The sequence below is a fragment of the Leucopleurus acutus genome (genome assembly GCF_964270905.1).
Source record: "Leucopleurus acutus genome assembly, chromosome: 12".
Lineage (NCBI taxonomy): Eukaryota > Metazoa > Chordata > Mammalia > Artiodactyla > Delphinidae > Leucopleurus > Leucopleurus acutus.
Window position 1 is genome coordinate 12,335,164 of NC_139154.1, and position 14,834 is coordinate 12,349,997.

Genomic DNA, 14,834 nt, shown 5'->3' on the forward strand with positions numbered 1-14,834 from the left:
CAAGAAAAAAAGCATGCAGCAATTAGCAGTGATGATAGGTATCTATATTTATTGACATGGAAAAGTTAAACAAAATTTAAAAAAATTTTTTACTTTCCTTGATTGATTGATGTATAGTTGATTTACAATGTTGTGTTAGTTTCAGGTGTACAGCAAAGTGATTCAGTTATATACATATATATATAGTTATTTACATATATAAGTATATATAGTTATATATATAAATATTTATATATATATATAAGTATTCTTTTAGTTATTTATATATATATAAGTATTCTTTTTCAGTTTCTTTTCCATTATAGGTTATTACAAGATATTGAGTGTAGTTCCCTGTGCTATACAGTAGGTTCTTGTTGTTTATCTATTTTATAGGAAAGATTATTTTAAATGAACAAAGCAGTTTACAAAGCAGCATGTATAGGGTGTTCCCATTTTTGTAAATCTGTTATATCTATTTTTGTACATGTGCAGAGGAAGGTTTGGAATAATGTTATATATGTTATAAACGTTATATTGATTGTGTAGTGGATTTAAAACTTCAGTCATTAATTGCGGGACATAAATATAATTGTATTTGTCTATACCTGAACTCATTTTGGCTCATAAGCCCCCCATACTTAATATTTCCATTTGAAAAAAACTCAGTCCCTTCTCATTTAATGCACAGCCAGCCCATCTTGGGCAACTAACCACTGAACCCTCCTTCCCTTACCCCTGGGATTGATCTACACATTACCCTGTTGTGAGGAGAGATGTTGGTGACTGTGCTGTCCTGGGCGCTCCAGGTCTCCACCCAAGCGTCACTCATCTTATCTGATCTTCACCGTCTTGTGTTGGCTACACATGTCTGACTTCTCATCCTCTCAAGGTCCGTGAAACTGTCACAGCTTTGTTGCCAACCATGGGCTCTTGTGGGCCCACCATCTTGTCCAGAGCCCATCCTGATGGCCTCTGGGCTGTGAGGTGTGCTTGCTGTCCTGCATCATGTGGGTGGGCTCCCCCTGAGGCAGCCCCCAGGCCTGTCTGCCCAGGCCCCTCCCTGAGGCCATTCTCTTCACTCTTTCTGATGTGTCCTCCTCAGGCTGCACCCTGGCAACTGAAGAACGAGCCCCTCTACTGCTATGGGACACAAACCCCTCTTGGGGCTTTTCCTTCTTACCTTCCTCTGGGGTGCAGGGTGCTGGGAATGTCTCAGGGCCCCCCACGCTGAGTCTCAGCTGTAGCCACTTCTCTCCTCCCATAGATGGTTGACTCCCGACCTTTTGAGTGAAGCCTCCTCTTCCATTATCAGGAGCTCATTCCCACACTTGCTTTTGGGATAAACTGTTAGTGCCTCCCGTCCTTCAGGCTGTCACTCTCCATCTTCCCAACCAAGCTTTTTTGCAAAATTTAAAACACTCTTTTCTCTCAGGGACCTTAGTCTTGTAATTGAAATAATGGCTTTCAAGACAATAGTCTGCTATAGATTTACAAAAAGATTTACTTAAAAGTTCAAATTCAGAGGCCAAGGGTTTGTGTCAATCTTCCCTACCCCAAGTGCAGGCTGTATAAAAAGCTCTTCCTGGGCTTCCCTGGTGGCGCAGTGGTTGAGAGTCCGCCTGCCGATGCAGGGGACACGGGTTCGTGCCCCGGTCCGGGAAGATCCCACATGCCGCGGAGGGGCTGGGCCCGCTCATGGCCGCTGAGCCTGCGCATCCGGAGCCTGTGCTCCGCAACGGGAGAGGCCACAACAGTGAGAGGCCCGCGTACCGCAAAAAAAAAAAAAGCTCTTCCTGGTGCTCGAATGGTGGAGCCATTCAGGGTGGAGCCAAAGGGTGGGCAAATGGATTGAAAAAGTCTGTAGTTCAGGGTCAAAGTCTACATCCACTATAGCTCTCTCCTGGGATTGGTAGGATTGTGGGTAATTTCAACTGTTTTTTGGTCTGCAATTTCTGAATTTTCTACAATAAACATGTATTTCTTTTATAATAGGAAACATAATAAAAGTTCTTTTATTAAGTGAAGGGACACTTCCAGGCATTTAGGTCTTTAATGCTAAAGGTTAATTAATTTGGTGGGTTTTTTTTTTTTTTTGTATATTTTGGGTTTGGGGTACCCTAACAGCCTCACTTCATCACAGTGGGTGGGCTCTTTGGGAGGGGGGAGGGTAACAGGTGGGGGCCAGCCTGGAAGCAGTTACAGGAGGGACGGGTGACATAGGCATGTATTTCTCCATCGTGAAGGAGGGTAAATCTGCAGCTTCTGCAGCATCTTAAAGGGCAGTGTCTTTTCTTTTAGGACAAGGAGATAGCACTTTGTTAACATCCCTATGGTTGCTGTATTACATGGGAACTCATCCCCAGCGGGACCAGCCCCAAGTGAGCTTTGAGGAGAGAAATCACAGCAGGAATCGAGTCACCCTGGCGTTTCAAACAAAAACTGGGAGTTCAACCTTACAAAAAGCAACGACAGCTCTTGAGCAGGAAAATGTTCAAATACTGAAAACGCCCGATCACCTTCCACCAGGCTTGAGCACCGCTGTGCTCACCTTTGGCCACACCAGGGACTTCCTGATGTTTAAAGAAAGTTTAAGGATTTCACATGTCTATCTTTTCTGGCACTTTATGTTCCCATTTTTTATTCTTCTGAATCTTGAATTTTGTGAAAGTGTTAGCAGAATAATTAGAAAAGCTAGGATCTTGTGCACGTGGAGATGGGAGTGAGGCAGGGCCCAGCTTTTCCCCTGCTGTCCTCTTGCAGCCAGGACTTGGAGAAGCGCTGGGGGCCCACAGTGAGATCCCCTCGGCCCAGCCCTGGGGAGGTCTCTACCCTGTGAGAGTGAGGCGGGCTCAGGTAGTGTGTGAAGGTGGCCCCGGCCTGGAAACCCCCTCTGCAGACCCTCTCCAGAAGATGCAGCCTTGGCCGTGCCTCACACCCAGAGTGGACGGAAGTGGCTCTGGTTTCAGGCTGTGGTTAGAGATAGAACAGACCAGGCTGAGGATTTGGGGGGCAGGCCGGGCTTCCCCCTGACCTGCAGATGGAAGAGGCTGGCCCCAGGGTGTGAGCTGCAGGAGGGCAGCGGGCTCACTCCTTTATTCACAGCTCTGGCCCTTGCCCCTAGAATGTGGCCTGGCCACAGGCACTCACTGCATTTTTTAAAAATGAGTGAAGAAATGAATAAATGACCTTTGTGTTGGGGTCTTGCTCTGGGGAGAATTGTAAAGTTGACCAGGTTTGCTCTCAGGGGCACTTCCCTGCCCGGAGGCACCTGGCAACAGAGGCTGCATCTGACCCACCCCTCCGTCCTAAGGTGCAGACCTCTGACCGAATGACAGGGAGGGAGAGAGGGATGTGTCTCAGGAGTGGGGAGACAGGTGAGGGCGGAGTTCCTGGCCTCTGAGGGGGTATCATCTTCGGGCAGCAAAGTCTGATTTCCCCTGAGTTTCAGGAAAGGCTGGCCTTGGTCTAAACACATCCAAGACTGAAGAGTGCAGAGGGTGAGCTGTTAGGGGGAAGCCTCAGGCAGGCACGGAAGCTCCCCTGAGGGCTGGGCCAGGGCGAGGGAGCTGGGAGCTGCGCCTGGCACTGAGCGCCACAGGGATTCTGGGCAGAGGGGTGAGCAGGTTCGAGAGAGGTCCTTCTGGTGAAGGTGCTGCCAGGGGCCCTCAGGAGCCTCGAGTTTGGCCTGTGAAGAGGAGGAGGGAGCAGGCAGAATCAGTGGCTGTCCTTTCCTGCTTGGGGACAGAGGGGCTCCCCTCCTGATGGGAGGAGGACCTGCCCACACTCCCGTCCGCTGGGGGCCTGGACTCACCTGGCATGGCGTTGACTTCTCATCAGAAGTCGGGTCTGTGGACCCACTGGAGAGGACTGATCGGGGTCATGCACATCCCCACGGCCTGCCACAGGGACAGCATTAAGGCCCGAGGGCTTGCAACACCCCCACCCCCACCCCCCCGCCCCATTCCCAGCTCTGAGGATGTTAGGGAATCTCCTCCTGGAAGGGGCGGCTCTCACTCCACCTGCCACCTGGTGGGAGCTCTGGATGTGACCTCGTGGACTCCTTGGGCCACTCCCTGAGCCACAGGCCTTCTGGGTTTAGAGCTGGAGGAGGTGGGATGCTTGCCCCAAGATTCTCACTTGGTACCCTCCCATCAAGCACGCATTGCTCAGTGAACACCCCCCATCCCAGAATGCACATCAAACCACACTCCTTAAAGCTGCCCTCTCCCTTCCCGTACGCCTCTTTTTCATTCTTCTGTGGCTTTCTCTCGACTTCTCTGAGACTGCCTTTTCTATCGTAAAACATGCGAGGGCATGTCCCAGTTGGGGGCCTGTGCTCCTGGGGCTGCCCCGCACCCCGGGGAACGGGGCCCTTGAGGACCGTGGACCGGAGAGGGTGGGGGTCCTGGAGCTGAGGAAAGTCCCGGGATCAGCTGGGAAGGGTGGGTGTACCTGGCAGGCGGTGTGGGCATCCCAGCCCCCGGACACTAGGGTCTGCAGCTGGGGTGCGTGCTGCTCCACGAACTGCTCACACTGAGGAAGGAGACAGACACAGGGTGGGGTGGGCCCAGGCCCAGGGCAGGGCTCCCCTGCCTGGCTGTCCAGGCCTCCCCACTTAGATGGATCACTCCAGGGCGCCCCCCGACCTCGTGTAGGTCCAGCCCTCAGTCCCCACTGAGCAGCTCCGGCTGTAAGATTCTGAACAAGCTGCCGTGGGCTGAAATGGGGGTTTCTGCCAGGAGAGCCAGGGACATTGGAGGTGGAGGCACAGGGGCAGAAGCTCATCCCCCTTTACCCCTCCCCCTAAATATCATTTCTGGAAGGCATCCTAAAGCTCATGTGGTCTTGGAGACCTGATGTGATGGGCAGTAGGGAGGACCATGTAGAAAGCGGCCTCCTGGGACGGGAGCCAGCGGGCTTGTCGCCCACTCTGAGTACCGGGACTCCAGGGCTTCGGGCCCAGCCCTCTCCTGCAGGGGGCTTGATCCCCACTGAGTCACACCGGAAGGAGGGTTGGCTCTGGGACAGGACTGGGACCCTGGAGAGACGGCCAGGCCCTCTCGGGCTCCAGCCGGCCCTGGCATTACTCATCTCCTGGTAGATGACCGGGCCTCCCTCCTGGTCCGTGAGGGAGGCCTGCTGGTCCTCCAGAGCCCACACCCTTTGTCCAGAGACAGCTCCTGACCTTAGCGGGTTTTGCCCTAAGTTACAGCGCCACCACTGTTGGACCCACGTCCCGTCTGCCTGTCTGAGCTCCTTGAGAGCGGGGGGAGTATCTCAGCGTATCTCTGGCTGGGAAGCCTTTCCTGGGCTCAATCCTCCACCACCGGCAGCCCCTGATGTGCCTGTCCCTCACCTTCTGCCTATCCAGCCAGGAGCCCAGGCAGGCCTGGCGCATTGCCTGTGGCATGGCCTGCTCGCTGCTCTTCCCTGCCTGGGTGGTCACAGACACGCAGAGCTGGCACTCAGTGTCTTGCGGTAGCCGTTCTCCTGGCAGGGACCCCAGAGCGGTGAGGGCTAGAGAGAAAAAACAGTCAAGGATGCCCTGCAGAGTATTCAGTTCCTGTCCTCATTGGTGCAGTGCAGGGGCACCTGGGAGGGAGAGGGTCGTGCAGGGCCAGGGTGGGGAGGGCTGAGAGTGGGCGATGGGCAGGGGCTGGGACCGCAGGCTCACCTGGGCCAGCTCCGTCCTCGCTGGAGCACCGGAGGGTGGGGCCGCAGAGCAGCTGGGGCAGCACGCGGTCCAGCAGTGTGTTTATTAGGGTGCCGACATAGTGCTTGGACAGGAACTGGCAGATGCCGCCCACCACCGGGGCTACCCTGTGGCACACTTGTACCAGCATACCCTGGGGTGGGGGCCGAGAGAGGGCAGGGTCGGACCGTCTCTTGAAAGACCTAGTCAGTGCCCAGCACTAGCTGGTACTTTGTAGACCTTACCTTGTTCCCTTGGAGAATTATTATGCTGTTTACAGTTAAGGACCCTGAGCATCACAGACTCCAGGGGACTTGCCCAGAATCACTGAGCTGGTGCGAGACTCAGGCCATGGACCCACCTTTGACTTCAAAGAGTCTGGAATTGCTGAAATTCCAGAGCTGCCCGGAGAGGTGGGCGTTGCCAAGGCCACATGGCAGCCTGGGGCAGTGGCAGAACCGGACCTGGGTCTTCTCCCTCCTGACTCGGGCGTGCTGTGCTTCCCCACTCCCATCTGTGCTCCAGAGCCTGCGGTTTCAGGAGTCCCTGGGGGAAGCCAGGAGTGTCCCCACCTCACCCTTGATTCCAAACACAACCTCCCAGCTGAGTGGCAAGGAGAGAGGCGGCAGGCACGCTCATCCCTCCGCACCCTTATTCATACAGCCAAGAACTTACATGCATGAAATAAGCTACAAGGCCATATTGCACATCTCAGGGAATATAGCCGATATTTTATAATAACTATAAATGGCATATAACCTTTCAAAGTTTTGTGAAGCACTATATTGTACACCTGTAATGTATAATACTGTACATCAACAATACTTCAATTAAAAATAAAAGAACCTATATGCGGCAGGCTGGCCTGGGCCCTGCTCCTGCTTGCAACACTCCGCTGTCCCCTAGCACCAGAAAGGCCGAGGAAGGAGTAGGGCAGAGGGACGTGTACTTCTCTGGGATGTGACACATTCCAAATGGCACATCTCACCAAATGTACCCATTTGCTTGCATCGTATCCCACACTCGGCCTCCCCTCCTGCTCTGACGAGGTATCCCTGCTCTGTCAAAAGCTGGCCCATCTCCTTGTGCATTGGGTCCACCCTGCCCCCACCTGCACACGTGCTTCACCTCTGCATCCCCCTCTCTGTCCTGCCTCATTGCTATTCCCTCCTGCCCATTGGTCTCTTAGCATGTGAACACGCTAAAATAGCTTCTCTCATTAAAAAGCCTCACCCCGGGACTTCCCTGGTGGCCCAGTGGCTAAGGCTCCGTGCTCCCAATGCAGGGGGCCTGAGTTCCATCTCTGGTCAGGGAACTAGATCCCACATGCTGCAACTAAGAGTTCGCATGCCACAACTAAAGATCCTGTACACCGCAACGAAGATCCTGCATGCGGCAACGAAGATCCCGTGAGCCGCAACTAAGACCCAGAGCAGCCAATACATAAATAAATAAACAAACAAACAAATAAATAAATAAATAAATAACTTTAAAAAAGAGTCTCCCCCATCTCCCCTCCCCTTCCCAGAAAAACGTCATGAAAGAGTTGTCAATACTCAATGCTACACTTTGGTCCCCGTAACTCCTCCAAAACAGCTCTCAAGGTCACAGCATCCCCCTGGACATGTGCTGTCAATCCCTCAGCAGCTCTGGGGCCCGATGACTGCTCCCTCCTTGCTGAAATGCTTTCTTCTCTCAGCCTCTGTGACCCTCATGCCGTGGTGTCCCCACCTCCCTGGCTGTCCCTCCTCAGGTTCTTTCTCTGGTGTTTCCCTTTGCTTGGACCGGGCTTCCTTCTCCTCGACCTGGTCCACACCACGTCCCTGTATGATCCCAACCGTTCCCTTGGATTTCAATCTTGTCTGTAGCCTCGACTCTCGGACTGATGTCTCTGGACCTGGCTGGGGGATCTGGCTGCCTACTTGTCGCCTCCTCTTGCCTGTTGCACAGGAGTATTGCACGGCCAGGAGAGAACCCATGATTTTTCTGCCCAGACCTGTTTCTTCTCAAATCTACTCATCTCAGCTGGGGCCATTCCAGAGAACCCACGGCTCAAGCCGAAGTCCGTAGCGTCACTGCCGATTCCTCTCTCGTCCCCACTCCCCAGGTCCCATCCATCGCTGAGTCCTGCAGAGCCCCGTTCCAGACACGTCCCCAGTCCCCCTCCTAGCTCCACCCCCCCATTTCTGCAATCATCTCCTCACTCTCATTATTCGCTCCCATCCGCCCAGTTCATTCTTCAAACTGTAGGAGCTCGATCTTGCTGAAGTGTAAATCCAGTCACGGCCTCCCCCTGCCTGAAACCCTTCCACAGCTGTGAACTGTGTTCAGAAGAAGGCCCAGCGTTCCTTCACTCGGCTCCGGTGTTTCTCCCGGGCCCGCCGACCACTCTCCCGGAGCCCACCTGAGGCAGCCACACAGCTGACCAAGCTCGTTCTGCTCGAGGCCCTTGGCCCGTCGATCCTTGTCATCCTCCAGGCCTCAGCTTAGCCATCACCTCCTCAGAGATGCCCCCTGACGACCATCCTAAACCTCCTCCCCGATCACTGTCCCTCCCCTCATCTGTTTTAATTCTCTGCTCTGAACTAACCACTACCTAAAAGAAATCTCTCCCACCACAACGTAAACTCAGGAGGGTGGGGATGCCCTCATCTGGAAGGACCGACAGGGCAGGGCGTCTCCTCACTTGGGCCCCATTTCAGGGCAGGGCCGTTGGGTGATGGTCACTACAGGTCTGGAAGACCCCAGGTTTGGGGCAGGCAGGGATGGAGTGTCCATCTGCGGAAATTCTCCTTTTGTAAAATGAAAGAACCGTTTCTACAAAGATGACTGAGATTCTTTTCTGTACTTTGACACCTGGCATAGTACCTGGCACACAGTCGGGGCCTCACAGTGGTTTTATTTCTGTTTGTTTTTTTCTCCCCCGTGGCTTGAGGGAGCTTAGTTTCCCGGACCAGGGATTGAACCTGGGTCACGGCAGTGAAAGTGCCGAGTCCTAACCACTGGACCGCCAAGGAATCCCCCACAGTCGTTGAACAGGCCCTAGGCCTGGCACCTACCAGGCCCAGCCTGAGTGCCAGGGTCCCTTGGGTGGGGACAATGCAGCCAGCTGGCCCCTGGTGGGCGTATGAGGAGGGGTGGGGGGAAGCGGAGGTGTGGGCGGCCTCGTGGCCCCGGATGCCTCACCTTGGGAATCTTAGCTTTGATCCGCTTGATCATATTCTTGCAGAGCCAGCAGAAGGGAAGGGGCATGGGAATGGATAACCGCTGCTCGGAGAGATCCTGGGGGAGAGAAGCGCGCTGGAGGCAAGCTGGACAGAAGGCTCCTCTGGGCTCTGCCTCGCCCGACTCGCCTCCCCTTCCGTGTCCCCGCCTCCTGGTTGTGCCGTAGGCCCTGCCTGGAGCTGCTGGTCCCCTTCCCAACGCTGCGCCTCCCAGGCCAAGTGATCCAGGGCCTCGGCCATGGCCCTCGCTCTCTGGATCTCCATCTCACCTGTGTCTGCGGCCCGGGCCTCTCCTGGAGGACCCCAGGCAGCATGGAGAGGACCAGCTTGTCCTGCAGGGGGCCTGATGGCTCTGGCTCCTGCCCTGGCTCTGGTTGCCCGCGTTTGCACAGGCCCAAGGACCCGCAGATGGCCTTCGGGTTCTAGGGCACAACGCAGGGTGAGAAGGTGATTGGGACGGGGGAGGGGACCCCACTCCCCCTCCGTCTGGCTCAAGGACCCAGGCACCAGGTAACTGCCTTTAGGCCTGGAATGGGGGAAGCAGGCTGGTTTGGGGCTGTGGTTTAGGACTCTGTTGGGGTGGGAGAGGAGACCAAAGGCAGAGAGGGGGTCAAGTGGGGACTTTGGGACACGTGTCTGGGGATGTGTGTGAACGAGTGTGAGCGTGGATGTTTGTGAGAATGAGTGAGTGTAAGTATGTGAGAGTGCGTTTGTCGTGTGAGCGTGTAGACGGCGTAGGTGTTGCGTGAGACTGTGTGCAGTGAGTGTGTGGCCGAGTGTTTGTGCGAAGGGTTTGAGGGTGTGTGCCGGCGCCTGAGAGCGTGCGGGCCCACCGTGTACAGCTGAGTGGGAGGCGCTGTCACCTGGGTACAGGCCGAGGAGCACTGAGTTTCCTGCACCCCGTGTGGGCAGGGGGTGGGCTGCCACGTGCGGGGGTAACTCAGGGACAGGGAGGGCGTGAAGGCTGTGCAGGAGGCAGGATGGAGGCGAGGCAGGAGGGCCTCACCATGTGGCTCTGGAAGTGGCTGATGACCAGTGGGAAGTAGGTGTCCAGCATGAGGTGGCACTGGGACCCCAGCAGCTTCAGCGGGAAGACGTCACACTCGTGCTGCAGGAATTCCCGTATTGTGTCCTGGGAGGCAGGCGGGAGAGGGGACCGTCAGCCTGGCCTCTCTGAGGTCTGCCCCGCCTGAGCCCCTGGACACGGGGCCATCGCCCACCCGAATGGCCACCTTCGCCCAGGGCCCTGGAGTTGGGAGGGTGCTAATGGCCACTTGGGCGCAGACGTGGCTGTTCCCCTCAGGAAAGACCATCTCTGGCTGTGCTGCTGAGCTCACTTCCAGAGCCCTCTCCCGGCCAGGAGGCCCTGGGATCACCCCCAAGCTGGAGACGCCTCCTTTATGGGGCTAACCGCTTCTCTTTCTCTTAATCCCCAAGCTTCAGTCCAGGGTCTGGGCCTCATTACCTGGGAAATGACCTCCTTGGCCATCTTGATGAGAAAGTGGGTGATGTCCTCACATTCCTGGCACAGGTCAGCCTGAGGAGAGGGCCCCAATTTGGGGCACATGAGTGGAGGCCATGCTCCCAGCTCAGGTGGCTGAGGCTGATGGGGTGCTCCAAGACACAGGCAACTGCCCACGATCCCATCCCACCCCATCCATCCCATCCCATCCCAACCCATCCCATCAATCCCATCCCTTCCCCCCAAACCCATCCCATCACATCCCATCCTATCCCATCCCCTTCCATCCCATCCCATCAATCCCATCCCTTCCCCCCCAACCCATCCCATCACATCCCATCCTGTCCCATCCCATCCCATCCCATCCCATCAATCCCATCCCTTCCCCCCCAACCCATCCCATCACATCCCATCCTGTCCCATCCCATCCCATCCCATCCCAACCCATCCCATCAATCCCATCCCTTCCCCCCCAAACCATCCCATCACATCCCATCCTATCCCATCCCCTTCCATCCCATCCCATCACATCCCATCAATCCCATCCCATCCCATCAATCCCATCCCTTCCCCCCAACCCATCCCATCCCTTCCCCCCCAACCCATCCCAACCCATCCCATCAATCCCATTCCTTCCCCCCCAACCCATCCCATCCCTTCCCCCCAACACATCCCATCACATCCCATCCTATCCCATCCCCTCCCATCCCCTACAGGGGCTCCAATCCCATCCAGAGCCTACCCAGGACCCTCTATCCCAAGACCTTTGGTCTCGGTACATCCTTGGGTGGTACTCACAGCTTCCACATGTCCCCAGACTTCCTGCAGGCAGTGCCCTAGGGCTCTGCACTGCAATGCTTGCTCCAGGCTTTGGCACCAGAACTCGGGGCCCTGGGCGCAGGCCGGGGATGAGGTGGTCCCGATAGCTGCTGTTTGGGGCCAGAGCAACCTTGGGATCCGAGCCACACCTGGCACCCTGGCCTCACCCAACCTCCAAACCCAATTTTACTGGGACGCATGACTGTTAAACATGCTGGAGTCGGACGGCTCTGTGTTCTACCTGCTATAGTGCCTGCCAGCTGTGCGACCTTGGACAAGCCCTGGAGTTTCTCTGAGTCAAAACCCCCTCATCGGGCTTCCCTGGTGGCGCAGTGGTTGAGAGTCCGCCTGCCGATGCGGGGGACACGGGTTCGTGCCCCAGTCCGGGAAGATCCCACATGCCGCGGAGCAGCTGGGCCCATGGGCCATGGCCGCTGGGCCTGCACGTCCGGAGCCTGTGCTCCGCAACGGGAGAGGCCACAACAGTGAGAGGCCCGTGTACCGCAAAACAAACCAAACCAAAATAAAAAAAACCCCTCATCTTTAAAACTAGGACAAGGTACAGACTGAGGATAATGCGTGAGACAGAGCCAGGGCTCAGTAAGTGGTGGAGGAGGTCGTGATGCCCCCTCCACACCTGGCCCCGGGGTGACGAGTCGGGTGAGGAGAGGCTGGGGAGACTCACCAGTGCCCGGCCCACAGAGCGCAGGCAGCAGGAACAGCCACGGCAGCAGGTGCGACGTGGCCATGGCTTCTCCACAGTGTGGACACCCTGCCTGGGGTGGGGCCCTTATAGCTGGGGGCTGGGGCGTGGGAACAGAGCCCTGTGGGAGCAGCCGTGACCTCAGTGTTTGCCTTTGCCCTGGAGGGCCCTCCAGGTGCTTTGCTTTGATCCCCTCCTCTTCCCAGCAGTGACACTCCTGCCAGCCCCCACCCCACCCTGGCTCCTGCCTGATGTCCTGCTCCCCTGGGAACCCCTGCACAGCCACATCCTATCCCCCATGGGCCTGGACTCCCTCCAACCAGGGGGCTCTTGAGCCTTCACATCTGGTCCCATCTCTCTGGGTTATGGAAGGGAAACTGAGGCAGGACCGGGGCAGCCAGGGTGACTCCCCTCAACTCCCATCTCTCCCCCAGGCCTCTCAGCCCTCCTCTGCTCTGGAGCAATTGCTCTTAAGAGCTTCCTGCCTGCCTCTTGACCCAGGGCAAGCACCGGAGGGGCAGACTGGGAACCCTCCAAGGCCACCTACCCCGCCCCCCCTCCCCTTATCCTTTCCGTTCAGGAGGAAGAAGCCTCCGCAGCTGCCAGGCCAGGCCCCCCTGAAACAACGCACACCCAAGGACAAGCCCACCACCCCCGAGGGGCAGACGTGAGGCGCGAGAGCAGCGAGTCGGGCGTTGGCTCATGGCCACCAGCGTGACTGAGTCCTGGGGTGCCCTCTCCAGCGGAAGCTCACGGGCGCGCGCAGGGTGGGGACCAGCACCGATGGACTCAGGATGGCCCAGGGACTCCCTCACAGTCACACAAGGACTCGAGCAGTTTCTGTTGGCCTCAAGCCCTGGCTGGTATGACCAAGAGTGTGGCGTGTAAACGTGTGACAAAGATGGGGACCCCATGACTTGTATTCCGCCCAAGAAGGTGGGACAGGAGGTGCTTGTAGTTTAGTGAGTGGTGAACAAAGGAGCCGCACGGGGCACACTCAGGGCGGCCCGAGCTGCAGGGGGCGGCGTCTGCGGATGGCTGCCTCTGGGGGTGTCGGTCAGGGTGTCTAACTGCTGTCACGGGGGCTTCCCATGGCCCCTGCTTCCTTCTCACAGCACAGAGCAGGCTGGTTCAGGAGGTGAGGCTCTGGTCCATGCAGTCACTCAGGAGCCCAGGCCCCTCCCTCTGCCTGCTCTTCTGTCCCCCAGGGCTCGGGGTCCTCCCCTGGATCCTCCGCATCTGGCCAGCAGGGCACAGAGAGAAAGAGGGGGAGAGAGGGAGGGGAGAGTTGGGGGTCAGGCCTGGGAGTGGCCTTCATTTCTGCCTCCAGTTCATGGGCCAGGATTCCATCACACTGTCTCACTTAACAGCGGGAGGGCTGGGGGACCTCATGTGCCAGTGTGCCCAGGGGAAAGCAACATGGAGGTGGACACATGGCATTGTCTCAGATCCACCACACTGAACACAAAACTGTGTTCTGTGGGGTTTTCTGCGTAGTGGGTCCATGGCTCCTATCAAATCCTCAAAGAGGGGTCAGTGTCTCCACACCCTTGAGAGCTGCCATCCACGGGGGAAAAAAATAAAGAAAACACAAAAAGCCAGCCGTAGACCAAACTGACCTGGCCTGGGGCAGGGGTAAGGACGTCTGCCTCATGGTCCCTGGGATGGGTCCCTGGTTCCTCTTGTTCTGACGCCAGTGGCACCGCCTTCTCTGATTAAGATTTGGCTCCTGAGTGAGGTGGGAGAAAGATGGACAGGATAAACAACAATGGATAAACAACAAGGTCCCACTGTATAGACTAAGGAGCTATATTCAATATCCTGGGATAAACGATAAGGGGAAAAATATTAAAAAGAATGTATATATGTGTATAACTGAGTCACTTTACTGTACAGCAGAAATTTACAAAACATAGTAAATCGACTATACTTCGATAAAAGATAAATTTAAAACACGGAAAAGAAAGACAATAAAATTTGGCTCTTCTCACGGGGCGTGGCTACAGAGAGAGCCTGCAGGGATCTGCCGTACAGCCAGCTGTCCTCCTGACCCATCTATTTCCCATCCTGTAGAAAAGAACAGAGAAACATTCTGTCAGCCATCCCGAGATCTGAGAGTTCATGAACTTGAGTTTGTCAATAAGAGATGGCTCCCCTCCTGGCGTGTGGACAATCTGACATTTCTGAGGGCCAGTTCCTTGGGACCAAGCTACACACTTCATGCTTCCTGCCTAGTACCGTGCCCACAGCCCACCACAGTCTACACCGCACAAGCCTACCCTTGCCTGTCCCCAGCCACCCTGTCTAGAAAGTGGGATAAATGTCCGTCATAGTAAATAACCTAGGCACGTGTCCCTGAGGTACCGCAGGACCAGAATGCTCTGCATACAACTGGAAATGGTTAGGGACAAGGAAACAAATAAATGGACCATGTTGACCATTTCCTCCATCCGATGATGCCGTGAGCTTGACCCTGCTATGTTCCCATCACAGATCTGAGGAATGTTGCAATAGAGAGTAGGTAATCACTGGGCTTTTCCCGTGAGTTGAATAAACACTTGAAATTCCAATCCCCTTCCCTTTTCATCCAGGTGACCTCATTTGTCAAGTGAACTCAGGTTTACTATGTTCTGATCAGAAGTTGCCAGTTGGTGGACGGTTAGCCAATTTTATAAACTTCTTTCCTTTTTTTGGTTAAGAATCTCAGGAAGTTCATTACCCAGCAGTAGAAGGGTCACATTTGGCCTTTGGATCCCAAATGTGGTAGGGAAATGGGGAATTCTTTCTTCCTTAGCATGAGCTGGTGTATCAGTCAGATTCACCGATGGCAAGCAACAGAAACTGACTCAGGCTAAAGTAAGAAAAGGGAAGTGATTAGATGTCCATGGATGCCTCAGGGTGGAAGGGAAGACCTAGAACAGAGCTTGGACAGGAGCCAGCCAGCTCAGAGGG

The 14,834-nt window shown here is 55.6% G+C and overlaps 1 protein-coding gene across 1 annotated transcript; it reads right to left on the reverse strand.

Moving 5' to 3' along the window:
* Window positions 1–1,959: 1,959 nt before the first annotated feature.
* SFTPB (surfactant protein B) lies at window positions 1,960–11,952 on the reverse strand. The gene is made up of 11 exons (XM_082851685.1): window positions 11,865–11,952; window positions 11,159–11,289; window positions 10,364–10,435; window positions 9,905–10,030; window positions 9,168–9,320; window positions 8,861–8,956; window positions 5,657–5,828; window positions 5,339–5,499; window positions 4,435–4,515; window positions 3,794–3,878; window positions 1,960–3,667 (listed from the first exon to the last, which is right to left on the reverse strand). Exons 1-10 carry the CDS (start codon window positions 11,926–11,928, stop codon window positions 3,816–3,818), a joined length of 1,119 nt encoding a protein of 372 aa, XP_082707811.1. The 5' UTR covers window positions 11,929–11,952; the 3' UTR covers window positions 1,960–3,667; window positions 3,794–3,815.
* Between the last annotated feature and the right edge of the window lie 2,882 nt (window positions 11,953–14,834).

Bases quoted from the DNA above. Each gene is read 5' to 3' on its own strand.
- SFTPB (XM_082851685.1), bottom strand. From the start codon at position 11,928: ATGGCCACGTCGCACCTGCTGCCGTGGCTGTTCCTGCTGCCTGCGCTC. The intron at 11,290-11,864 runs GTGAGTCTCCCC...GGCCCCAAACAG, and splicing joins GCTCTGTGGGCCGGGCACTG to CAGCTATCGGGACCACCTCA. The intron at 10,031-10,363 runs GTAATGAGGCCC...CCTGCCTCCCAG, and splicing joins CCAAGGAGGTCATTTCCCAG to GACACAATACGGGAATTCCT.